This window comes from Opisthocomus hoazin, chromosome 2 (genome assembly GCF_030867145.1).
Source record: "Opisthocomus hoazin isolate bOpiHoa1 chromosome 2, bOpiHoa1.hap1, whole genome shotgun sequence".
NCBI lineage: Eukaryota > Metazoa > Chordata > Aves > Opisthocomiformes > Opisthocomidae > Opisthocomus > Opisthocomus hoazin.
In genome coordinates, this window is record NC_134415.1 from 30,711,243 (window position 1) to 30,738,916 (window position 27,674).

Consider the following 27,674-nt stretch of genomic DNA (forward strand, 5'->3'; position numbering starts at 1 on the left):
ACATTTGGGAAGAACATTCTGGTTGTGGCATACTCGTCGTTTTTTCCGGTTGCATTGCAGCTAGTTTTCCCAATTCTACCAGTGCTTACGTCCTGAAATAACTCCACTCGTCTCAGTGAGACTGTCTGTAAACCTGGGTCTTTACAGGAGGGAATTGACTTCAGCCTAAAACAGATGCACACTGAAGTTGGAAGCACTGTTTTAAATTGCATTTTGTATAAGAAAGTAATTACTTGCATAAGGAGTGACAGGTGAGATCAGCATAGACCAAGGTTAGGTTGGGTATTGGGAGAAATAGTGAAACCTGTGGCCTTCTGACTCTGCTTTCAGCTTGAGGTCAAAGATCTAGAAACCTTTGGTCTGTAAAGAAACAGGCTATGTTAGTGCTTTGTACAAAGATACTGAGATAGCCACTTTTAGATTGAAGCAGTGAAGGATGGGAAAATATTAAGGTATCTTGAGTTTTGTTAGTTTCTGCTAAGCATAAAGCACTGAGTGAGCTGGGAGTAAGCATGCCTTTGTTACAAAATCTAAAAGCTAGTCTGAGAAGACACTGTTTCTACCTACAGTATTTGCCTGTCTTAAAATCTGTAACTTAAAAGACCAGAGGCTACATTTTACCTGTTAAACATTTGTACCCATCTGCCACTAATGTTGGAAAGCATTTGAAATACTGAAACTCTTAACGCTCCTATGACATCTTCTGTTATTTTGGTTTCTCCTTGGAACATTTCCAAGCCCCATCTATATCTTGCCTGTTATATACTTGGATGTTGAAGAGTGCAGAAGCACTGCAGATTTCAGTGACTAACATTTAATGTGGGATGATGTGTTGGCATGCATTAAAAATACCCTTTTAGTTCTTCAGACTTCTTGAGATTTGAAATATATTTATGAGATATTGTAGAGTTTTCTTTTTAAGAATAGATTATTATTTTTAAACAAAGATGTAGATTGATTGTTACTTGAATGAGAACTTCTGTGACTTACAAAGAAGATGCAAACAGGTTTGGGGAACAAAGCTTACTTGAAAATATATTTTTCTCATAACGTTATCTGAGATGAAGAAAGTTAAGAAAAAAATAGAGTGAAACCTTGTTTCCAAATATGCCAAAATACAAACATTTTTTGTACTGTGTATTTAAGAGACTAAATTTGATTATGATTAGACAAGTTTATTTGCAACATAGTGATGCAGTGTGTAGTTTGACATAGTTTCATATTAAAAAAAAGGTCTGTAATGGTTTGTTGATTACTGCCTAAGTGTCTCTAGTTTTGCTTTTGGAGCTGGACAAATCTTTCTACAGATTTTTTTTTTTCTTGAGACATGCATCAAACTCTGCCCAAAGACAGCATGTTCTACTTAAGTTACCATCCAAAGTTATCAGTTATACTTGTAAAAGTTAATAAATGACTCCCCTCTACAGCTTTTTATGCTTTTAGTCTATTCTGCTGCAACTGTCTTAAACCCAAATAGCTAAATTCCCACCTGTTTTATCTGCCTTCCAGCATACCTCTGTGGATGGATATACTGAACCGCACGTCCAGCCTATCAAGTCAAGCAGCAGACAAAACATCCCCCGATGCAGAAACTCCATTACGTCTACCAATGAAGAGCATCCTCACATTGGAAATTATCGCTTACTGAAAACAATAGGAAAAGGAAATTTTGCCAAAGTGAAACTGGCAAGGCATGTGCTTACTGGAAGAGAGGTAAGCCTTTAAGAAAGAAAAAAAAGGCTGACTGTGTTTTATATTCTCTTTGGCTATCTTTCTAATAAGTATTTTTGCTATTCTTTTACCTGTCTCTTCTAAATAGAAAAAGCCCACATTTTTTTGTCATCATAAAGAAAGATGCAAAGGCTGTTTCAGGATATAAGAAAAGTTAACTGAGGTGCCCAAGTTTTCTCCCTCTAACCACTCACCCCCTTTTTTAAAATGTGATGTCTTCATGAAGAGATCAAAAAGTTTGTTGCACGTCAAGCGGTATTTTGGGGCTGAGAGGGGGTCGATTCATCCCCAAGCATTTCCAAAACCAATGAGAAGTCTATTGATGTATAGATGGCATTGATATTGATAATCCATTCGTTGATCGATCGATCCTTGGTATTGAAACCTGTTGATAGATACATCTTGGGTTTGGAGGGCCTGATTTTGCAGTGGACAGGATAATGTTCTGTCCAAACACGGACAGAATTATAAAACTGATTCCTTGGTGGTACCATCTGGTTCTAAGCTCCTGCTGGTAGATTCTAATAGGCGAGAAATTTTGCTTGATGAAATGCATAAAAGCAGACATATATGCACATCTATGCTTTCGCTCAGAGGTGTGATATATTTTTGTTCAAACATTTTTCTGAGTTTAATAATCCATGGTTGGTTGTTTTTTCCCAAGGTTGCTGTGAAAATAATAGATAAAACCCAGCTAAATCCTACTAGTCTGCAAAAGGTAAGAATACACCAATAACATCTGAAATTCTATAAACGGTTGTACTGTAATCTCTGATTTACTTGGCAAAAATACTTGGTTCCTTTTTCTTGATAAACAAACATCTTTGTGTGTGTATGATCTTGGGAGACAGTGGTATCCTACTGTAATTAGGTACACAAGTAGTGTATATTCTAAACAGTAGTAATCTATATACTAAATCAAGATGTAATGCTGTAAAGGATAGTATTTTTCTTGGATTTTTCTTCAATGTAGTAATTGTTTTTTGTGGACTGAGTGCTATTATGGCTTTGATGTTGTTTTTTACCTTTGTTTTTGTATTCTTTCAACTTTAAAATATTTGTTAAGGGACCTTTGGCAATTACTTTTTTGTGTATAGAATTGACAGAATGACTGAACATAATTAGAACATTCTTATTTGTTTGTGCCTGTAGATAGAAATTCAGAAGACCCTCATAACCATTGTGATAAGTGTTTTAACAAAACCCTGGGTGCTTTTGTTTGGTTTGGGTTTTTTTACTATTGAACTGTGCGTATGTTTGATTTTGACTGAAGCACAGAAATGTTGTATTGTCCTACTGGACGTTGCCCTGTATAAAAATTTGAGACATTTTTTGTTTACAAATACTAGACCGCCACTATCTGCAGCAGTAGAATGAGAGAAAGAGGCTAGGGTCTATTGCTGTTCTTCTATCTCTGGCTGCCATTACATTTGTTTTATTGTGTAACTTTGGTTATGGGGAGTTATAAACAACTTTGCTCTAACTTACTTTTTCTTTCATATCTTTTAATTCTTTGTTTTATTTGCTTTAATTTCTCTTCTGTAGTATTTTTGTTTCAGTGTGGGTTCTTTGGAATTTTTTTTTTAAATTCAACCTGTTGTGCAGAGTCCATGCAAATGCTGTGCTATCCTTAAGTCCTATATGCTGTATTAAGCAAATCTCTTTGCTAATATTTGAGCTAGTGAAGAGGGACCCACAGAGGCAGTGTGTGATGGAGCATATTGGGGAAATCCTGTGCTGCTCACGTAGCTTGCTTCCTACTTAGCTTGGTATTTACACTTGGAGAGCTAAGTGAGTTTGTCTCATTGTTAAGCAATGAGAGGGTAAAAAGCATTAAAATTTTCTGGAAAACTAAGCATGAAGAACTTATGAGATAACTGCTTTAATGATAAATAAGTAGTATTTCACATAAAATTATTCAATAGTTGTTTAAAAAATCATTCCAAATGTAAAAGAAATTTTTCTAACCTACACAAGATGCTGTCACACTGCACAAGTTAGTACACAAAATATTCATATACTAGGACATTGCTGCTGTTACTTGTTTTCTGAGTGGGAAGCTGATAACAAGAGAAACATTTTTAGCTACAGTTAGAAGCAGTTTATAGCAGACATAAAGACTGAAGTTAGTGATTTAACCACAATTCCATTCTTCTTCAGTAACTTCTAGAAATATTTATCCCATGCATCTTCTGTTTGTACTGGGAAGTGTGATAATTTGTTGGTATAAAGTTTTTCTTCTGACATCTTGATTGTAATTTGGGGGTTTGGGGGGGAATGTTTCTTTTGAAGCTCTAAAAGTTTTCAGCTTCTTACAATTTTCTGACAATTTTGAGTGAAACTAAATATTGATTCCCTGAAAGCTTTTAGGTAAGCTTAAGCAGTTTTTGCACAGTCACTCTAGCACCTGTAGTTTTTTAAAGCAAATAGGGGTGGGAGAGTAGTTCATCAGCATGCTTAGAATTATTTGTTAGTATTTTGATAAGCCATTTCTGTATTGTAAATTTGAAATTTTAAAAAAAATTTGTTCCATGAAATCTCCATGTTTGTCATCTTTATTTTTCTTTCTGCACTGAACTCCTATAAAGTTTGTGATACTTTACATACTATATAGTGTAACTGTAACATGAATTTTTATAATTTTATCATCAGGATTGTACTGTAGCACTACTAAGTAGTCAATTTTTCTTCAAGAGGTAATGTTGGGAAAGGGAAACGGTGATGGTAGTACTGTTTTAATAGGAACAGACACTTTTCTAATGAATTTTTGTAGACAAATACTGTAGTAAGCTTCTGCAACAAAAATAACCACTCCTGAGTTTGAATCCATCTAAATTAGCATAGCCAAGAGGACAGTCTCTAGAACTTCAAAGCTGGGAGACTATGTAGTTTAGCAAAACCTTTAGAGCTTCAGTCATTTTTGACACACATTAGTAATCAAAGAAGACAAATATGTAGTGATCTTTGGTCTTGTGAATGACCCTGTGACTTTCCTTTTTCACTCTGTATAGAGGATGTCAAGTGCAAGTAGCTTATGCTTTAGTATTTGCTACTGACCTAATTGAGTAAATTGAGTTGAGGCATCATAGCTTCTCATGCACTGTTCTGTTTTGTAAACAGAAATACTTGAGCACGTACTTCAGTTGCTGGAAGTGTTGTACAAGCTGGATCTGTAATTAGTAATCGGTATGAAAGCAGAGAAAGTGTTAAATTTGTTCTTTGCTACTCTCCAATGTTACTTATGCCATATAGTACGAACAGGATACTTTGCAGGCATAGTTATTTTAACTTTTAACATAGTTATTTTAAGTTAAAATAAGTAAGCTGAGCTTGTGAATTTTTAATTTTGCATCCTTATGCAGGCAATGCAATAGTTCTTAAGTTGTAATAGACTTTTTGCTTCAGGACCTCTAGCTCTTTAAATAGATAAACAGTATTGAATTAAGGGCACTGCCTTTTATTTTGTTTTTGTTTTGTTCAGAATGTGGTTCTTATCTTACTCAGTGAGCACGTGTTTAGAAGACAGAGTTGGCTTTTCTGTGAACTTGCTGTCTTGATAGTAACATATTGTACTGACTGAATTTTTTCCACTGTCATGATTGTAATTGGTTCCCAAATGTATGTATTTGGGTTTCATCATAAATAGAATTTATATCAAAATAGCTGTTCTATTTTCTGCATGTCTGCTACATTGGAAGTGTCTGCTTGTACTGACTTCACTAGGGATGTTTTTGAAATAGCATTCTGTTCTTTTGCAAACTGCTAGTGGAGCAGAAGGTGCTTTTTTTTTCTTAATAGGTTTTATTAGCAAGTACAATTTCAGATTTTCCCTTTCTAGGGATCAACGGGCTGCTTCTTATTCTTTAAGCAAATCCAAAGCCTCAAACTTAGGTTCTTTCTGTTAAGAAATGCAGAACAGAAGTGAAGAAGTAGTAGTAGAAGACTTGGAAAGATTTCAATATTGTACCTATTGAAAGCTGCACTTTTTTGCAACATCGCTTCTCAGTAATGATTCAGAAACTGGAGAAGCATTCAAGCACATCTTTCAAAGCAAGAAAAAACCCTGATTAACTGAAGAGTTTTAGTTTGATTGTACTGACTTAAAATAGTAAATCTTAAATGTAGGTGTTAACCTGACAGCAAGTAGAAGTGTTAGCAATGGTGTGACAGAAGATCTTTGCACTTTCTGCAGTCTGTACCCTGAAAAATGAAACTGGAAAAGCAGGAATCAAATTTTCAAGTCTTATGTCTTTTCCATAGGTACGAGTTCTATGAATTGAGTATGGTACTGGCCATCCTCTACTGCAAGGGAAGCTATTGAGGCTACAACCCATTTGCAACAAGGAGATACTTGTTCAAGAGCTTTTTTGAATGTTAGCACTTTCTTAAGAATGAAGAGCGGTCCTATAAATGTGTGATGGGGTGGGGGGAGAGAAGTCAGGGAGCACTTACACCTTCTGAGAGAGAGTACAAGAAAACAGAGGTGTGCGTGAGTTCTGGAAGCACTATTTTTATCAGTAAAGTAGATCGTTATATAATCCTGCAGGCTCGTCTTGATGTGAAAGGAGAACTAATCTCACAGTTCTGTCCAGGTTTCTGTAAAATTAATGAACTTGGCTTTGTAGGAAATAACTATGGTCTTGTTGCTGTAATACCTCTATATGCAAAGAAAGAGATGTATCCTGGGTGTTATTGAGGGCTCTAGTGGCTATTGTTTAAAAATACGCTATTTGTAAATACATAGTTATTGATGTAACTAGTGCCAATAACAAGCATGCTTCTGCAAGAGGAAAGTGGAGGGGGAAGATTTATCTCAAAGTAGTGCTCTACAAAATGCAGAGTTGCAGTGTGAAATATGTACTCTAATACTTGAATACTGTTAACATTTTTATTCATGTTATCCATCGTTCAGAGATTTTCTAGGTTGTTTCTCTCTTGTGAGAGAAACATGGAGGAGTGAACATTGGCATTTTCTTAATTTGTATAAACGTGCATTTATACGGGACCTAAGGTTCACTGCCCTTTCTCCCCACTCCACAGCTGAGAGACCCTTATGCATCACCTTGGCCCATATGGGCCAGGAACTACACGAGGTGTAATGTGGCTGTGTTTGTGGTATCCACGCAGTGCTGTTTTGTTATTTCAGTTCTTTCAGCCTTTCAAACAATTTCTTTCCTCTGGGGTTGGGAGATATCTGCCACTCCAGCAGCTTTAGAAAAGCTGCTTGACTTAGTTACGTAGTAGTATTATGAAATACGTAAGTTACATCTGCCTAATTTGCAAGATGCCTGTACCTGAGTTACTTCAGAAAAAAGGTCTGAAAATGTTGGTTTCCAAGTAAACAATTGCTGGAAAATGATCAGAAGCCAATAACAACTGTAAAACATGAACTCTGAGGAATATGGGTCTTTCCATAAGAAGGCAGTCTTGTACGCTGTAGTTTCAGTAGTGGGCTGGCAGTTGAGAGAGGAGTTTTGTAGGGAGTACAACCACTTAGGGTTCTTTAACCTTTTCTCAGAGCAAGGCATTTAGTCAGTAGGTACCTGCAAGTAGATTCCAAGATTTCAACTATTCTGTCAGTTCTTACTGTGCTGATTTCTCTCTTTCCCTGCTCTCATACATTTGTAGGGAGGCTGACACCATCCTGTCTGTCAAATAAAATACACAGTTTCCATTCAACTTGTGCTTGACGTGATTTGTGCAGATGAGCATCACCTAAGATAACTTCGGCTGCTTCAGCCTTGTCCAGTTCTTGCTCTAATAATGCAAACGCTTTTCCACCAACATTAGAAGTGCCTTAGAGTCAAAATTCCCAAGCAAACAAGACCACCACCTCAGAGCCACTAACCAGCAAGAAATACCCAGATTCACTTTGTGATTTTGAGTTCAGTTAGAATTTGCCTTAGAATAGCTGCTTTCTTTCAAAAGGTTGAGACTACCCACTTCCTCTTGAAATAATCACGGTGACTATCAGGACTGTGTACCTGCTTTTGTGTGAGAACATATGCTTCAATTTTCTGAAAAAGGTCTATTCAACAGGATATATAATACAACATGTTGTAAAAAAATTTCAGCAGCATTTGTATGGAATAAACCTAAGCCAGTACTTTGATTCAAAAATGGAGCAAGTAAATATTTCTTTCATATACCAAAGTATCTGCATCAGGCTAGAGGTCAGTAATGTTCTGTGTTGAGGAAGATAGAGTTTTATGTCCGTTTCCTAATAGGCTTTTTCCTTTATGGAGGAAAAAATTACATACTATGTGGAACAGAATTTCATGCCACTGTGAAATCAATTTGAATCTTAAACCAATTAGTAAACGTCTAAATCCTGTGAGAATATTGAATAGAATCATGGACTTTCTTTTTTTCAGTTACTGTGTGCTTCACATTACATGTAAGATTCTGTTTCTTAATGATCTTTTTTCTATATTTGAAATTATTTTATTTATAGAAGACTAATGTTTTGATCCTGCTTATGAAGGCATACGTTCATTGCTGTAACTTTTATGCCAGCATTAACACTGTTAAGTTATGAAATATCTTTCCAGTCTTTTGGCAGGAATTGCAGTTTTTCCACATACCTGCTTAGCAGCTTTTCTGAAGTGGTACAATTATTGCTTTAGATTTGCTAGCTTCTGACTGATTGATATCGATATAGCTGAGAAACATTTTCTTGTGCAACAAATTCCAATCCTTATGAAAACAAAAAATGCACAAAAAACAGCCTGGTATGGTATTTTCATCATCAGAATAACTGGCTTTATGAGGAAACAAGAATATTTGCTAAAGTTAATTCTAGTGCATAGTATTACATATCCATGTGTTACATTTTGAACACAAGAAAACTGCAATCATACTGTTCATGTTTTCTCAGAGAAATGTTTTTATAGTCTTTACTTCCTTCTGAAATTGTTTTAATAGCAATTATAAGGCAAGTGGATAGTAACTAGCTTGAAATACTTAAATAATGTAAATATAGAACTGCAATAGTAGTACTTTATCAAAAGCTGAATTTCAAAAAGATGTGTAGTCTTAACTTGTAGAGCAAATGCGGAATTTTAGAAATGTTTTGACTAAGTTGGACAAATGGAGTAAAAAACCATCAGTGGTCTAGGCAAAAGAATTTTAATTTCTCTTAACTTGTAGCCTCAGCCATCATAAAATAGAAACTAAAGTGCTGCTCTTTGAGGAGGTGTTCGATCTCTGGCTTGCGTTATTGTGCCCTTTTGCAGAGGTAACATCTGAACAAATGGGACTAACTTTGAAAATGGAGGGACAGATGTCTGCTGAGACATCAGACAAGCAAAACAGCAACAACGTACTGCTGTGTTGAGCCAGGTTCCTCAATAAGGAGGACTGTAGTGCTAAGATGTTTCCAAAATGTCTAAGTGCTACGCTGAAGCCAGTGAGCTTTTCTTCCTTCATTTCATCATCTTGATTCAGCCCAACACAGGGCTAAAGAGCACGCAGCACAGTAAATAGATTTGATGATGGAGATATGTTGTTCACTTGAAGTAAAACAGTGCAAGCTTATAGAGTAACAGAATTATGTAGTCATTTTGGATTCCTTTCGTTTGTAAAATTTGGTAGTTGTGAGACAAGTGAACTCACCTGCTTCACCTCTGTGAAGCGTCAGGACTCGGGGACATCAGGGTTCCCGGTATCTAATCCCATTTTAAGATTTGTGTGTTTGGCTTTTCTGTGGTACCACACCTTGTATTTGCACCCGCAGTTACATTTGTGTATTCAGGGTAGTTGTCCATCGCCAAAGAAATTGGAGCAGAGAGATAAAAACTTGTGTGAATAATCTGTTGCTTTGAGTCAATGCGAAACTTTAGAAAGGGCTATAAAACTTATCTGTGTCTGTTTGTATGAAGCTTAATAATTAGTCCGTTTTTGAGATGTAGTTAGTAGTGCTTATTGTTATAAAATGTATAAGATGTAGATTATGTTTTCTGGAGCTCATTGCACTATATCTGTATTTTATGCTAATACTATTTTGTGTGGCTTATGCTGCTCCTTTTTGCCATCTACAATTGCATATCTTGTGTAACTCTTCCCTAATAAATACACTCTAAGAAAATTGTCTTGCTTCCTTGACAGTTGTTTCGAGAAGTACGAATAATGAAGATACTGAATCATCCCAATATTGGTAGGAGCCCTGCATTTCTGCTAACCTTTTTTTATTACACTGTTTACATTTTACTCTCTTTGGCTTTATTTGAATGTACTTTACTGCTATGCTTTTGTTCATTAAACTTTTTTGAGATAATAGGGCAGTGAGCATTCGGTAAATGCTTCATTGTCTCACCTCCCTTATTGACTCTGCTTGAAACACAAATTTTGCTCTGAGGAGATAAATTGCTCAATCCAGGAAAGCATTAACACAAAGTAGGAGATGCTGAGTGCTCCTGTCTGTTGAGGGCCCCAACTCCCCTCTGTCCATTGAAATGACTTTGAGGCCAAAAGCATGAGTTTCTGAGGTGAAAGTAGCAAAACTCCATTTGTTCAGTCTAGGAAAGATTCCCGCTGACTGATATTTCCAGGAAATTAGAATTACAAAGTATGTAATTTTCCCTTTCTGCTTTAGTTCTTTCACCTACCCCACAGCTTCAGGGCCCTACTTTGTGATGACAATTCTTCTGGCTGGGGAGGGCTGGACAATCTTGTTCCAGAGACAGTTAATGGTCCTGAATCGGCCAGAGGGCTTGTTGCATACAAGGTATGGACGAGGCGTACAAGTTATTACATGCTAGGCACTCCCTTCTCATCCCTTGAATTGTTTGTTGCTTTTCCAGCATTCTTAGCTTCTGCTGTCTTTTGTTTTCTTGGGGGTGGCGGTGGGGGTGTTTGTTTTAAATGAGTGGTTACCATTACAATCTGAGGAAGGTCTTTCGGACTTGACGTTTCTGGTATCCACTCGATTTTTAGTTGGTCAGAATCTCAGATTTCTAACTGGGAGCGGTTTCCTAGCAAAACAGGGAAGGTTTGTATGATCTTAAAGATGTCTGTGTCAAATTAAACACTAATTTCAGCATGAACTCGTTTGTACAGTGTGCATAAACTTCTGAGAAAACTGTGAATTAATATGCTTTATTATCAACTTTGATTTAGAAATTAATTTTTGCCTTTTTCCCCTCTCAAAAGAGTGCTAACCTGAAGGATATAAAGTTTTTGTATGGTTTAGTGTTATCACTGGCCATAAACTATACTCACTTCATGAGTATAATTTTTTTGTGCTGTGCTTTTGCTCCCTGCTGCAATCTTTCTCATTCATTTTTCTTGCAGTAAAATTATTTGAAGTTATTGAAACTGAAAAGACATTGTATTTGGTAATGGAATATGCCAGTGGGGGTAAGTGGATTCTTAATTCTGCTTGAAGGATAAACTGAAATATGGAAAGCCATGCCAGTTGCGTGTCTAGGAAAGATTTAAGTATTTTATGGTTAATGGGTTATTCCAATTTGACCCTTAAAACAGTCCTAACAGACTACCCAGGGCAGACTTTCTTGATTCCATCACATTCTATGAAGTAACCTGTTAGGTTTGTGCTTAAGGGTAGTTGCAGTTCTGAGGTTTCTGCTGGAATATCAGGAAATAATCTGGGGCTGGTTATGGCAAAAACGTGACTCGGTGTTTATCTGCTATATTTAGGCAAGCACTGGTGCCTCATTTTATCTTGAAAACGTGCTCCAAAGCACTTGGAGAGGCAGGTCCGGGGGATGGGAATAAGGAACACGGGAAAGGAGGACCAGCAGGATCAAGAGTGAGAGGGATAGTGGGTGCCTGCTTGAGAAGCTGCTTAGCATCTGAATAGGAAATGTTTGAATGTGGGAAAGGAATCCAGCACGGGGCTAGGGACAGCTAGGAAAAGCTGCTCCTCAAACAGTGCAAAGATGAGGATCTGAAAGGTGTTTGAACAGCTTTGTTAGAGAATAAGAAGGAAAAACCAGAAGTAATACAGATACTGTTAAGTGAAGCCGCTAGAGATATGCGAAACATCTGGTACGTAAGAAGTTGCCTGTTTCCCAGCGTGCCTCATATGCAACACAAATGTTTTTCATTACTAAAGTCAATTTTTTTTTGTTTCACAGTATTTTTAAAGCAAATTTATTTTTTAAATTGAAGAAGCCTTAGTATGAAGGGTTCAATTTTTATGTTTCTTGACTATTACATGTCTGAAAAATGAAATCCAATGCATACGGTAAAAACGAATTTTTCCTGGCTGATTCTATTTTCTTTCCCTCCCAGAAGAGGGGAGGGGAGGGGGTGTTTTCAAGCATGATTTGCTTGTGTATGACAGTCAAAAATAAAACCTGGACAATAGGGTTGATGTTTTGTCCTTGTCATGGTCAGGAGAAGTGTTTGACTACCTAGTTGCACATGGAAGAATGAAAGAGAAAGAGGCTCGTGCAAAATTCAGGCAGGTATGAAATTACCATTCACTCTTTCTTGTGTTTCTATTTATGGTGTTTTCAGATAGACATGAGTGTAAGCATACTTCTTTTACTTTAAAAAAAATATTCATTGTTGTGATAATGTTTGTTAAAGCTGGAGTGGAAAAAAATCCCTGAAGAGAAAAATATCTGCTTCCTACGTACTATCTAAAAATAGTAAGACTGTTTTACATTCTTTTTTAGTGGGTGTCCCTAAGAGCCATGTTTTTTATTGTGACTCACTTGAAGTTTTAATCCTTTTCTGATTATTTTAGAGTTGAACAAGTATTCTATATAGAGATGTTGACATGATGACATGTATTGCTATGTCATGTCACGGTTTTGTATGAAGGGTATTCTGTAACGGGTTTTTATAGTCTTAATACAAACTTTCTCATCTTAATCTTTTTCTTACCCTTTTTTTAGTGATTTTTTTGTAAAAAGCTTTGATTATATAAATAAAAGTTGGTATTTTTCAGAATTAAGGTATATAATTAACATGTAAAGAAACTGCTTTTAGCTTCCTGTTTGCGACTCATTTTTTGTTTTACATATATGAAAGATGTATATGAAAATGTTGAATGAACTATTCTGTTAGGGATGAATTGCAGAAATATGCTGCCAATATTTCAGAAGGTAAAATCTGCAGTGGTACATCCAGCTGTTGGGGTGGTGGTGGTGGGGTAATTTCCTTTTATAGTTATTGCTATTGGGTGATCTTCATTTAAAATAGATGTTTCTCTGATTACCTTGGAGAGTATTCATTTAACTTTTTAAATAAGAAAATGGACTGCTTTTAGGGACACTGAGTTTTTGTATTTAAGCTTTAATGAAACTTACATGAATATTTTCTAAAATGAAAGCTTTATTTATTAATTTCTTATGTTCTACTGAATCATATCAGGAGCTAAAATGACTGAATTATGTATGAAAACTTACACTGAGATTGAAATAAAATATTTCACTCATCATCTTGGTATTTCAGATTGTATCTGCTGTGCAGTACTGTCACCAGAAATGCATAGTTCATCGTGATCTTAAGGTAGGCTGTTACTTATTTTTTGTTTTGCTGGTAGACAGTGTGGACTTAATTTTATTCTATATATTTATCCTTGCCACTGTCTCTGAATGCCTCAAACATGTGAATGAGGGAACTGTCACTTGTATTTTATTCTCAGTTTTCTGAAGCACCAAAATAATGTAGCCTCCCTGTTGGAACAGGGGAGAGACAAGAACAGAACATGTTACTTTCATTCCAGTTTTGGATTTAATAAAAAGACAGGCACTCCAAAGAACTATACCTGCTGGCATGCAGATATCTACCGCTGAAGCTGCAGAAGTTCAATGATACCAGTTAGCACTACTTAATTAAAATATTTTCAGTTCAAATATATTGCAAAATATATAAAATGGTCTATTCTTACTGTTTCATAAGAAATATGTTAGGTTTTTAATCCATTTGAGCTTCTGGTTTATAAGCTAGTGTTGAATTCAGGTGGAAAAATAAATTGAAGCTAAACAGAAATTAATCAGAATTCCTTTTTTTGATGCTTTCTAGTAATCTATCTGTATAAACATACCAGACCATGTTATAGAGTTCAGCAATTGCAGATACAACCTAAGCCTTCAGTCTGAAGTTGTCTTCGTGCCGAGTTTAGGTATCATGGGACTTGGACACAAGATCTTCACCCACTTAAAAGTTGGCTTGTGCTATTGCTTTGGTATCATTGTATGTTTATGAAGAAAACACTGATGCAAGTTCTTTTTTACTCATGTATCTAAATACTTGTGAAAAGCTGAGGTTGAAAAATTCCTAAGGGTCGGGGTTTTTTTTCACTGGTATGTTTTGTCTTAACTTTCTTTTAATACACTGCAGCATGCTCTCAATCTTGCTTACAAATCTGTTCACTAATACTCTAGCTCTTGCGTGTGCATATGGTGCTGGATAATGCATCTTTTTCTGCTGAGTCCTCCCTGCCCTAGGACCATTGTCATCTGATGATGGAGGTGCCTTGCCAGCACTCTGAAGTCAGAATGCAAGGAAGGAAAGGGCTGGATCTCATAGAAATCTTGGTTTGTAAGAAAGTCCCCATCTTGCGTGGCAGTTTGGAGCCTGTGAATGTTTCCCTGGAGCTTACTGCAGCCGCTGTTGTTGAGCTTTCCCGAAGGCTGCACCCAGGGACCTATTGGCTTGGTTGGACAAGCCACTTTCACTGGTTGTCTCGGCCCTGTACTTGGCTGGGAGTAGGGAGCCAGCCATCTCCTTGTGCTTATCTGACACAGGCTTGCTCAGCCCAGTGATATTATTGAGTCTTACCGCATTAACCGCTGCAGTTATTTAACATCCTCCATCTTGGTGTTTCTCCCAGATCCCATCACAGCTTCCACCCCTCGTTCATTTCTTAGTTCCATTGCACGCATACAGCTCGCTGCATTGCTCGCAGGACTATCCAAAACTGCTTCGCAGCATTTGTGCAGGTTCCCTTTTACCATCTGTCACAGGTACTCTGCTGCTGACCTCCTCCTTGCACGACAGGTAGGCGGGGTCCGAAATCATGTCTTTGTTTGCTTTTCTCTCTCCATCTTCTCTTGGATGGACTTATGCTGGACTCATTTGGAAAGTTCAGCGTTAGATGTGATTGAGAGCCAGTCAAACTAGCGTATGGCTTTGAGGTGGTGGTCTCACTTCATCTCTCTTTTCCAAATGTTATGTGTCATCTCTGTCTCACTTAAACTCTTCTCATGGAGCTGCAGAGAAGGAAGAAAAAACTTTAAAGTTGTGTCTGCGTTCACATCTGCTTCTGTTGACTTTCCCCATGGTATCAGCATGCTGACCATTTGACATTTTTAGCATCACAAGGCAGAGGTCTGGCACCACTTTGGAGATTTTTCATAAGCGTCTTTGGCTTTAATAACAGAAAGGGTAAACTCCAGCAAATGTGAGTTTCTTCAGACTAAACTGGGAAGACATGTATGAAAACGTGCAAGTTAGTCCAGGCTATTCTGGCAGAAGTGGAGGGAGTGCAAGGCCTGTGGGTAACTAAACTGTCTCCTTTTAATTTTCTGTGGTTATAAACAGCTTGCATAGAAAGGGCTGTAACCAATTCCAACTTTGCTCATCCAGTGATGCACAAAACTTGTCTGACCTTTTCAGTGACTGTTAATACTTTTTGCTTTGAACATGTAACCAACGAGAGCATAGTCTTTCTGTCTGGCATATTAGAAAGGGGTTTTTTTTGTGTTTTTGTTTGAAGTAAGGAACGTAAAAGCATGGGGTACTTGGGTAGCAGAGTACTGTTGAACTAGGAGGACTATTGTAATTGCAGAGCAGCTGCACTTACAGCAATGTTTTCACCACGAGGAAAATGAAGTCTTTGTGCAGTAATGTAGAAAGCTGTCAAATGTGGAAGATATCTCTGTGAGTCTGTCTGCAGGCACATCAGCTGGAACCAGCTGAGATTACAGGTCATAAATTGGGAAAATAAGAGATTTTCCAGGATAGTTAGTTTGTAAAAATGGGCTTTTTTTTACTCCTGATAAAGGCTAAATTCTGGTGTGCGGCTATTGGCTTGATATACTGGTAGTTAATTGTCTCCTGTTCTGTTCATTGAGTGCAAGTGAAATTACTAAAAATAAAAACAACAAACCAACCCAAACAAAATCATGTTTACCCTTATAATCAAAGCAACTAACAAATTGATTGCTGCTTATCTGATCCTGAACTGAGACTTCTTTTATTTTCTGGGACCAATTCTGAGCATAGCATCCAATGAGAGATGTCTGTGTTTGCTGTAAAACTGATGTTTAGTAATTAGGTGAATGCTTTGCTCTGGCTAATGTTTGTCCTCCTGCTGAAGAAGGATTCCTGCACTGCTCAGTGCTGCTCCTGTGTTGCTGATACGCAGATCAGGAGCCGGGACCCAGTTAGATGAGTAAACATGGCACAGTTCTGCTGCACTCCTTGCACAGTGTCCTTGCATTTTGAGAAAGGCATTTTATGTTTTTCCAATAATTTATTAGTATTTCTCTAACTTTGCTGTTTTAATCTTCCAACGTACCTGTGGTACTAAATATAAGATACTATTCATTGACTCTTCAGATTCCTGAATGCTTGCATCTATGTTTGTGTGATACATTGCATTTACATGATGATTGCTGCACAGGCATTAATATTCTTAGATGTATAATACATGCATTTTTCATACAGAGTGTAATACTTGAGTTTTAAACACCTTGGTGTTATTGTTGCTAAAGCAAATGCTAATAATAAAGGGGAGATAATTTTATGGTGCAGAATGCTAAGATACAGCACATAGCTTGAAGTGTTTCATCCTGTAAGCAGAAAAGAGCTTTTAAAGTCTTAAATCCCTTCTAACTTCTACCCCACCAAAATGGCAGGTAGTGTCTGGGATTAGATTTGTGCTCCTTGGCATCGGAAGTTGGCTGAAACTGCTGTTCTCAGATGTCTAGATACTTCAGTCTAAAGCTGAACTAAGTTATTTCTTCCAGAAAAGAAGATCTTCATAGTTGATTCAGTAGCTGACTTTCAAGCCTATTTAACTGCTGTTAACAGTTATATTCTCCTGAGTCAACACAGTTGATTTTTAATCTTTGTGATGTATTCGGGGGGTTAGTTTCTTTGGTTCTGAAAGAAAGATACAGATGGTGAACCATTTTAGAAAAAGAAATATTTTTGCATTTATTGATAAATGATATGCTGTAATATATTGGCCTTATTCTGATACATAAATTGTCCTTTTCCTCTTTTATTTTTCTCTTAGGCAGAAAACCTTCTACTTGATGCAGACATGAACATTAAAATTGCAGACTTTGGTTTTAGTAACGAATTTACAGTCGGTAATAAACTGGACACCTTTTGTGGAAGCCCACCTTACGCCGCTCCTGAACTCTTCCAAGGAAAGAAATACGATGGTCCTGAAGTGGATGTGTGGAGCCTTGGGGTGATTTTGTACACGCTAGTAAGCGGATCATTGCCATTCGATGGTCAGAATCTAAAGGTACAGTCACAATGTGAAAGCTTGGCTTTTACTCTCTTCAAATCTTCTACGTCATTAGTAGGCTCAACTTTAAAACTTTATTTTAAAGGAACTGAGGGAGCGAGTGCTGAGGGGGAAGTACCGCATTCCATTCTATATGTCCACAGACTGTGAAAATCTACTTAAGAAGCTACTAGTACTGAATCCAATAAAGCGAGGCAGCTTGGAAGTAAGTAATTTCATCTTCGGGGAAAAAGGGTTTTCAGATTAAGAAAGTAAAATACAATAATTGCTTAAGACTGCTTTATTTTTCACGATAGGTACTTTCTTCCTGTTTGAAGGGTCCTGAAGTCCTGTTTTTAAAAAAAAAAAAGAGGAAATGTCTCAGAAACAGTGCAGCTTGAAAACAGAAAGTGTTAATGTATGAAAGTCTAACCGTAATTGCAGCTGACTAAAGACTATCATTTAAAAGCATTTCAAAGTGCAAACTGCTCCCAGTTGTTTCATTCAGGTAATGGAGCTAGTTCAAAATGTGTGGAAAGCAGGACAAGATTGTAAATATCTTCTGCTTGGAGTTTTTCAGAAAAACAAAAACAGCAGCAGGCAGTACCACAAGCATTTTTGACTTAACTTACCATTTCCAGCATGACTACTTAAAAAGGATAGATACAAAAAGAGTAACTGTGATAGAAAACTACGTGTGTTCTTTGTTTTAGTGCTATGATACAGATAAACACTAAGAACTCTTTGAATGATAAGCTAATAATTGCTAGTTATTTCTGTTCAGTCCTTTCTTTTCCCCTTTCTCGTAACTTTGTTTCTGAATAGCTGGAAAATTAGCATATATAATAACTGCTGTGTCCCTCAGCTAAAATCCGTTTTGAGGATTTCAAATGAGTTGTGATTTTTTAATTATTTTTTATTTTTTTTTCTTGTTAGTAAATTTGGTTTTCTCTTCATGGGATGCAGAGAGTATCTGTGCATAATTTGTAAGGTGTCTAAAAGGTTCAGTGTTTCTAAGGGGTGGTTTTGTTCAATTTCGCTGTATTGGCATGCACTTGCTGGGTAACTCTGGAGCTGATACTTAACATATTTTGTGTGGATTTCACTCTAAATGTTTCACTGTTCTATTTCGTGAATCCTGTAGTAAAGGGAGACTTTTTAAAACAACATCTACTGCTATAGAGGTGAAAGTAGAGCAGAAGATAAATAGAATGGTTTTAAAATAGTCTTTGCATGAGTTAATCACCAGTGACCTTTGTTTCATCTTTCTGTGCGTACTTGTGCAGCAGTGGATGGTGTTCCAGAGAATAAATCCCATTTAAGCAGCTTTTTATTTGTAGTGGCATGACTTATGATTCCTGGCGTGGATGCTCCCTATGCAAGGAAGCATGCATTTACTGAGCTCTGTCTGCATGCAACATGCTTCAAACTGATGCTGGTTTGTGACTTGTTTATTTTAGTTCTAACTTGAATAAAATCTGTGCTGAAGAGAATAGTGAATGGTGGCTTCTACTTTACCGATATTCATTAATTATGTTGTATCCCTGACTATCTAGAGGACATAGTGATGAGAGCATAGTCACTCAAAGATGGTGAAAGATCACTTTTTTCCCTGTGCTGTGTTTAAATTTTAAGAAAATAAATTTCCCTTTTCTTGAACTTTCCTCTGGATTTTCAGGAGTTTCTCTTCAGATCTTATTTCACTTTCATTCTAGATACTGTAGTGTTATCCAGTCCTTCTAAAATTCCTTCCTGTCCCTGGAGAGAGGTGTTGGATAGCAGCCTTGCTGGAACAGCATAGTTGTTGGATTGTATGGGAGAGAGCAAGTAAATGTTATGTGTGACGGGGGGTCATGAGCCAGTACCAAAATACTGATGATAACTGCCATTGAACAGTATGCTAATGTGAGGGAGAGAGACATCACAAACTTTTTTAAAATGAATGTTCCTGAAATCCAGTTTGTTGAATTAGAAAGCTGTGGTATGTGATTTGGACAGAAATGACTATTTCTTCTATCTGAGCACTTCTAAAAATACATATTTAGAATGAAAGTATATATTTATTAGAAGTTTCAGTGTCCTCTTAGATAGGGAGGATTTTGTTTGTGCTTTGTCTTTTAATTATTTGCTCAGTCCCAGCCATACACCCGCTCAGTTCCCATGCATGTTTTTCCCAGACCATCTGACAGGATGGTCAGTGACATTAGCATCAAAGCTGAGACTGACACAGGATCAGCACCATATCGGTTAGACTTAGCCCTTTTCCTCTGGTAAAGACCAGGTATATTTTTTATTAAAATAGTTAGTCTAGACTTTTTTGGGTTTGAAGCAGAGAGAAAGCATTTTAGAAGCAAGAGAACGTTGTTGTACAATAGTATATCTTTGCGGGAAGAAATGGGAAAAATGCATTATCAGAAAATAGGTGGATCTCTCTTAACTATCAGGATTTCAGCAAATTCCTCCTCCCTGCCCAGTCTTCAATTCTTTGTAAAGCAACACTATGTGAAATGTGAAATCTGCATAAATGCAGATTTATGTTTACAAAAAGTAAGAAAACAAGTAATTTTGAGACAGGACAGGTCTTGAGCCAGGCCAGATTTTTGTTAGATAGTTTTCCTGAAAATTGATGGAAGGCTCATCAATAGTATCTAGTTGGTTGAAATTCAGTTTGGGTTTATCTTTAAGAAATACAGTTTGGGTCAGATCTTTAATTACCCTGACCAAAGCTGCTGCTCTTTAATCAGCTGACTGGAAGCCCAGCTGAACTTACACAGATCTAGTGTTGATCCTGGAATTGGATCGTTTGTGTCACTTCAAAATGCTTGACTGTAAGATCCTGTTTTAAGTTGTACGATAACTCAGTAGGCCTATGAGATCATGTATTTAAAAGACAGAAGTTAGCAAGAGTTTAGATAGTTAACAGATGGAAACCTAGAGCAGACTACATTGAACTATAGATACACTTACTGAAGAGACATGAAAAACTGTGAAGTTGGAACTGCTGAGTTTGCCTATTAATTCAAGAAAGGGAGGTAGAATTTGAGCGGTGTGATTCCTATCATCCAAACACCTCATCATGGTTAAACCTTACATTTAATTAAATCTAAACAGTATCTTTAAATATTTGTAATTGCATATACTGCATAGTACTCTTTGGGGAGTCTGTCCTGTTTTTGCACGACTACAAATGCATAACCAAAGTCTATTGTCAAATAGACTCATGCTCTGTGTGCCAGAAATGCAATGTAGCAGTATGTGTTTGCAATCCCTTCTCCTTTATTCCCCTCAAAAGCAAAAAAAACATTTCTGTGGCAGAACTTTGAACAAATCTTTAAGTCTTATTGTCAGCAAAACGTTAACGGGCCCAAGTACAAAGTTCTGTATTGTTCTTGTAAGGATACAGCTATTTGGGTCTGTAATTTGGCAGCAGCACTACACAGAAAGAATTTGGTTATATTAATGGAAAATCAAGTCTTTTACTCTTTGTGAGAAATAACTTAATTTGGTGTTTGTGAGGCATATTTGGAGCCTGTGGGTTTCTTGACTTGCTGGCACTTGTTTCACTCTGTGTCAATCTAGTAAGCAATATTAGCATCTGTCCCTAAAGAGGCGTGTGTGCCTGTTGCTGTAGGAGTGAAAATGTTTTTAGCTGTTTTAAGAGATGAATATGTCCTTAAGGAGAAATTGTGGTGGTTAGGGATTCCAGCTGATCAGTCTTGCAGGCATATAAAAGATCCAGGCCACAGCAGAAGGGAATTTTCCAAAGAATGCAGGAGAAATTTAGAAGTAAATATCTGCATGGCATAGAGAGAATTAAGAGGCATTTCTCCCTCCTGCCAAACTGTGAACAGATTTAGGTCAAGTGCAGTGAGAAGATCCATAGGAAGAAATGACCAGTTGGCACCACGGTGTTGAAACAAATGACTGTGGGAAGCATCAGCACGCAGCTGAAATATTCCTTAGTTTCTAAACATTTCCTTTGTTATTATTTGAAGGAGTGACTTACTGTGATAAAGTTGGTATGTTGGTATTCTAGTAACATGTAGGGATCTTAACCAAGATTAGGGCATGAGTGTCAGGCACTCAGCAAGATGAGATTACAGAATCACAGAATGGTAGGGGTTGGAAGGGACCTCTGTGGGTCATCTAGTCCAACCCCCCTGCCAAAGCAGGGTCAGCTACAGCAGGCTGCAGAGGACCTTGTCCAGGCGGGTCTTGAATATCTCCGGAGAAGGAGACTCCACAACCTCTCTGGGCAGATTAAGAGACAGTGGAAGTGAATGGTACAAAATGAAAGATTTTTTTTGTGTGTTGGAAGTGCAGGTTTTTTCTTCCAGTGGTTTTTCTGGTGTTTGGGTGAGGAGTTGTATTGTAAAGGGTAAATAGTAGGGGAGAACTAACTACTGGAAACAAAAGGATATGAAACATGAAAGAACAAACTGTAAGATGTGAGGGGAAAAGGTGGGAGGAAAAGAGCAGCATTCAGATGATTATGAATTTTAAGTTGGTTTTTTCCAGACCAGCTGGCACAGATTTAATTGGGTATGGTAAAGAGCATATTGACCTAAAGCTGATTTCTTTTCTTAGCAAATTATGAAGGATCGGTGGATGAATGTTGGCCATGAAGAAGAAGAACTAAAGCCATATACTGAGCCTGAACCAGATTTTAATGACACCAAGAGAATAGGTAAGACTTCTGTAAAGATGTCGCATCTGATGTTCGTAGGCAATTTTATCTGGTAAGTCAAGCTAAGCTCTTTTATTGAATTTGAGATACAATCTCATTGTAAAAATAAAATGTTTTATTTAAATGAGGAATTTCATTACAGTGCCCTCCTTATAGCTACTGTTGTGACTTCACTGAGTTGACATGAATCTACAAGCACAGCAAAAGACAAATACGATTACAGGATTCAAAGGCAGAACGAAACAGCTTTTGTTATGAGGGCAAGAATTTTTATCTGCTGTCGTCAGAGAAAGATACTATGTTGGCCTTGTAGTAGTTCATAGTTTGCTGGTGTTTTATTTGTTTGTTAAATAACATTTAATGTTGAACTATGTTGAATAACATAGTTGAGAGTTTTCAAGAAGGAAATAACAATGAAAGAGAGGAGTCGTAGCCTTTTTGATTTTGCACACTGCAGAGGACGCTGGTTGAGTTGAATCCTAGTTACCTGTTAAATTATAAGAGTTTTTTCTATTTTCATTGTTCTTAAGTTGTCAGTAAACCCAAGCACTCAATCTGCTAACGTGTCTAGCTCTTTTTACTTTTAGACATTATGGTCACAATGGGCTTTTCAAGAGAAGAAATCCATGAATCTTTAGTAAACCAAAAATACGATGAAGTCATGGCTACTTACCTGCTTCTAGGTAGAAAACCACCTGAAGTAAGTGCTACCTGATTTACATCTTGTATTTCGGCATTTATATCTGGCTGGGTTGAATATGGTAGTTGTCGATGTTTTCATGAACTACTTTGTAACATCTTTTTTAAAAAAAAATTGTAATAACTTAGTAATGGCTTCTCCTTTTCATATGTTCTTGGATATCTTGCTAGTTCCCATATGAATAAATAGAATTAACATAGTACCTTCTGCATTTGCTTGTAAATATATTGAATTGCATTTTTAAAAAGCTAGCTGTTAATCTGAAGTGGCATAACTTTTAAGTGCTGAGTTGTCCTCCTGTCATGTGTGTTTACAGTTAAAATCTGAAATAGTTAATTTGACTAGAGCAATTATTCTTCTATTAAGATATGACATCCTTTGTTTCTCAGAAATGTACTCATCCTTTTTCACTCGTCTACTATATTATATTTTATTATTTAATAAATAATTGCATTGTAGTCATTAATATATTTGTGGTAGAAAAATCTTTTGACTGTTTTGGAACTAGAGGGATCTGTAGATCTTTTGGGACCACAGGGAGTTTTCAGAAATCAAGCTCAGATCAAGACTTTCTTTCTGAAGCAATTCTTTTCCTGGTGCTTCATTGGCCTTCCTTCATGTCCAAGATAGTGTAGATCTGATATGTGTATCCTTGAGTGCATTTTCCCACAGCATCTCTGAACCAGAATTCCCCTGTGATGGCAGAGCATGGAGGGAACCTGACTTTGATTTTGAGTCAAACTGCTTGGAAGAGGATATTTGTCTTTTCCACTGCTGTTATTTATGTTACAACTTATGCTGCTTAGATACCAGCAAATCTGTGGCTGACTTACAGACCTTACAAAGATGTGTTGAAGGCCATAAAAAAAAAACTTGAATAAGTAGTATTTGCTTTTTTAGCCCTTCTGACTCAATCCAATCCATTTTGAAATTGTTGTGACACTATAAATGCTCTTTAAGCCTTAAAAAAAAAAAAAAAAAAAAAAAGGCAGGGGGAGCCATTCTTCAGCTTGGGTTTTAAAATAGCACCATTTTTTAATTTCATTTTGAGCATTCATTGCCGCCTTAGCTTTAGCTGTGTGTTTTTTAAACCACACTAAACACAGCTGAAGTGAGAAAATTAACCTTGAAGAAAACAAAACTCTGGATACAATTTTAAATTTTAAAAAAATGCCCTTGATTGGAACTCTTCGCTTTATTATGTGGTAAGAGTATCAGTAATGTTGCATTTTGTTTATGCTTTGAAAAACTGTTTTTCTTGTAGTTCGAAGGAGGCGAGTCCTTGTCCAGCAGCAACTTGGGTCAAAGGTCTCGTCCTAGCAGCGACCTCAACAACAGTTCTGTGCAGTCTCCTGCTCACCTGAAGGTCCAGCGGAGTATATCAACTAATCAGAAACAGCGGCGGTTCAGTGATCATGGTGGGGATGACATTCCAACAAGTAAAGTAACATACACAATTTAAGTCTGAATGTGCAGTGTTTTGTGAACCTGGCAGGTCCACCGCTCTGTGCATTTGTTGTGTATCTCATCGTGCTCCACTGTGATGCTTTTATTTGTATGAACGCTTCTATGGTAAATACAGCTCAATGTAATTTATAGATTTAATTTTTTGCACTTGTTACTTGGTTGATTCACTAAATAAGAGCTTGAGGATGTTTCCTGTTTAGGAAGTAATGGCAAAATATTGGTCTGGATAAACTCAAAGGCTGCAAACCATTGTCAGTACATTTGGAGATGGGGCCAAATTGTTTCACAGAGACAACAATTTTGGCAAGTATTCAGGAAACATTTTCAGGTGAAAGTGGTTACACCAAAACAGAGTGCGTATCTGAAACATTAAATGAAAGGTGATTTCCGCCCCCCTCCCCCTCCCCCCCCCCGTAAAGAGAACTATCAAATTACTAAAAATATTTCTAAAACGTTTGGCCCTTTTCTCTGCCTAATTTACGCTGTTCTTTCTAATTTTTTCCCTAATGCTGTTCTCCCTCTGTGTTAGTGTTGTGTTGTTTTTTCCAAAAAAGTAACCAATATTGTGAAGATAAGCAGCTGGTGTGACTTTCTTTCAAGAGAATGTAAAATTCTACTGATGGAGGATTTGCCCCAAAGCACTTTAAAGAATGATGAGGGAGAAAGAACTTTAATTTTTCCAAGTATAAACATGCTTTTAAACAGAGTAGTTTTAGGGTTTTCGAGGGAAAAATATCTTTCACAGAGTCTAGAGGAAAAGATACGTAGCAAAAAGTACTAAAATAAAAAAAATGAAAAGTATCTTCTAATTCCCTTTTTCGTAATATTGCATAAGTTGCATGGGTTTAAAATGAGAATTAAAATGCTCTGCGAGGTTTTACATATTGATACAAAATGGGAACTAATTCTGAACTGCAAATTGGTAATGAAGAGAGAGTGGGTAAAAAGAATGTAGACTTTCAAAGCTCAATTTAATAGGTTGGTGTATGTGCTGAGTTTGCAGTCATATTTGTTTAAATGCATTTCTTGGACTCAGAGAATTATATTTAGACTATTTTGGCCAAGAAAAATGCAGTGATTATTTTTAGGTATTTATTACTACTGGTTTTATTTGGCAGTTGGTCCTTCAATTCCTCCTGCTGTGTCATACACGAAAAGGGCTCAGGCAAATAGCGTGGAAAGTGAACAGAAAGAAGACTGGGACAAAGATGTCTCACGCAAACTTAGCAGCACTACTGTGGGATCCAAAGGAGAGATGGCTGTGAGTCCACTTGTGGGTCCAGAAAGAAAGAAATCAACTACAGTTCCTAGTGTAAGTGCATGCACTTTTCGCTTGTTATATTTATTTTTCCCTATTTAAACAAAATCTGCAGCATAAGGTTACTATAGACATAATGGTTACTGAATAAGCCACTAAATCTATTTCTGGTAACTTTTACTGGCAGACAGAAATATGCTACAGTGGATGTCTTTTTAAATAAACCTTTCCCTTCCCCCCACAACTTCACTTTTTCTGAGACTAACATAACAGTAAGCACGAGAATGTCTGCACTTGGGCAAACTGAAGATCTGTCAAGACAAATAGTGGATATTTAGGGAAAGAATGCAAGAACAGAGCCAATATGGAGTGTTCTTTTTCTGGTTTCTAATGCTTGTGTACATACAAGGAAGTCAAGGGACTTCCTGAATTGGAGATTTCATGTGAATAAGCCTACATAGTGTCCTTCATAAACTTTTTCTCTCTAAGTGTATCTGTTTAGCTTTCTGAAACCACTTAATTTTGGACTTCAGAGAGGGGTGAGGTGATGGAGAACAACCCACTTATTCCCTGCTGTGTGTGCCTGTTGACGTTATCAGTTACAGCCTGGTCCTTGTATTAAGAAATGATCAATTTGCTAGTTCTTCTGTTATGATATCATTCGTAGCTTTTTAAACTGCTATCATATTACTGCCTCAGACGTCTTTATTCCAGATAGGAGAGTCTGTGTCTCCTAATGTGAAAGCATACACTTTGCCTTGTGGAAGTTCATATGCAGTAGTATCAGTGTTTAACTCACACAATGAAAAAATATTGCGTAGTGTTTAAACAGCTACCTAGGAGCAAGAGTTCATGTGGAAAAAAGAAAGAAAGAAAAAAACCCACATGAATCATAATTTGAGATTCAAGTATACTTTTTGCTATTTAGGAGACACACTGTATTAAATACAAAAATTCTGGCCATCTTTTAGTGTATTAGACAGGCAACAGGAATTCTCATTGTCCTTTGGGATTCTGTGTGCTGGCTCCCATCTTGGGTATTCTGGGAAGATGATATGCATTTCTGCTAGAATTCTCTTTAAACAAAATAAATGCTAAAGTTGATTGAACTCTTAATGTTCTGAAGGCTGTGTCTGCAATGCATCCACAGATACTTTAAATGTGGTGGGTTTTTTAATTTCAAATAGTTTCCCCCACCCCCAAAGTCTTTGAAATTATGTGGATTGCATGCAGGAACTTTGAGTCTTTTAAGATTAGATTTCGTATCTAAGCTTTCTCAAACTATATTGCCCCAAAGCTGATTACAGTCCTGTATGGTACAAGCTGATATGTCAAAAGCATTTCTCTGCTTTGTGAGAACTAATTAAATGGAGCATTTTGCTATGAAGAATGAGAAATTGATTTACTTGCTAATGGCAGCTTCAGTATTTGTGTATTTTTAGCTCTGTTACTATTTTCGGGGAGTTTGAAAGGCTTTGTGATGGGCACATTAAGGAGCAGTGGTGTCTGATATTGCAACAGTAGTTAAGGTTGAGCAGATTACACAGAAAAAAGTGAATTTGTTTTTTTAAACTCAAACATTTAAAATGAACATAGCTAATTTAATGTGGATAATTTTTAAAATACTTCTGTGTAACTTTGAGGGTAACATGGTGTTAGGGCAGGCAGGATTTCTTGAAAAACATTTTTATCACCTTCAGTCATATTAGTCTTTCTTATGAGAGTTTAATTTCAAAAACAGTTACTGCAGTTGTTAATCTTCCTTACGAATTGGCTTTGAAACAGTTTATTCAGTAGTCTCTGCGGGGTGATACTAATGCTGAAAAGCTGTCGATAAGGGAGACCTAAACACACAGTAAATCTTGCAGAGTTCATGATGTCCTACAGTACCGAGTTTAGCGTATGTGAAATATTTTGCCAGCATGCATCAGTATGTAATGTTAGCACCTTGCAAACCTCTCCCACCCCAAATTCAATAAGTTGTCCTGTATTAAAAACTAGGATTGTATGTCATGTACTGAAAGCTAATCTGTGCGTAGCAGGAGGAGGAGAATGTGGGTATTTTATGAAGTGTGTGCAAACTGAAATTAGTAACAGAAACTAAGTCCCATCGTTATTTGTTGCTGCAAGACCTGTTTGCCATGTTATCTGCATCACAATGTCTGGGTTGACTGACACAGATCGATAACCTTCTCATTTTTCTTCTGAAAAGTCTTTTGGCAGGGGACAGCAAACTGTAAGGCTGGAGCTCTAGTTGGCAATTTAATCTGCACAGGGAAAGCCGTTCACGCAGCCAGATAGATGTGTTCTCCGGGGTTCTGGTTAGTTCCTTTGATGCCAGAGACAAATAATTCTGTAACACAGTGTGTGGGAATTGGCTAATAATGCTTAG

The 27,674-nt window shown here is 37.0% G+C and overlaps 1 protein-coding gene across 7 annotated transcripts in view; it reads left to right on the top strand.

Annotated features, from left to right (window-relative positions):
- MARK1 (microtubule affinity regulating kinase 1) overlaps nt 1-27,674 on the top strand; it is a 59,829-nt gene that overhangs the window by 21,360 nt on the left and 10,795 nt on the right. For 3 of the 7 annotated variants that reach the window (XM_075413031.1, XM_075413035.1, XM_075413032.1), the window contains exons 2-13: nt 1,510-1,713; nt 2,396-2,449; nt 9,838-9,886; nt 11,023-11,088; nt 12,091-12,161; nt 13,156-13,212; nt 16,952-17,188; nt 17,277-17,396; nt 21,758-21,857; nt 22,445-22,557; nt 23,822-23,996; nt 25,143-25,336. In XM_075413031.1, coding sequence (XP_075269146.1) covers nt 1,510-1,713; nt 2,396-2,449; nt 9,838-9,886; nt 11,023-11,088; nt 12,091-12,161; nt 13,156-13,212; nt 16,952-17,188; nt 17,277-17,396; nt 21,758-21,857; nt 22,445-22,557; nt 23,822-23,996; nt 25,143-25,336 — 1,440 coding nt within the window. Of the gene's footprint in view, nt 1-1,509; nt 1,714-2,395; nt 2,450-9,837; nt 9,887-10,372; nt 10,457-11,022; nt 11,089-12,090; nt 12,162-13,155; nt 13,213-16,951; nt 17,189-17,276; nt 17,397-21,757; nt 21,858-22,444; nt 22,558-23,821; nt 23,997-25,142; nt 25,337-27,674 lie in introns of those variants that run through there. The other 4 variants (XM_075413033.1, XM_075413034.1, XM_075413036.1 and 1 more) reach the window with 2 other exon arrangements.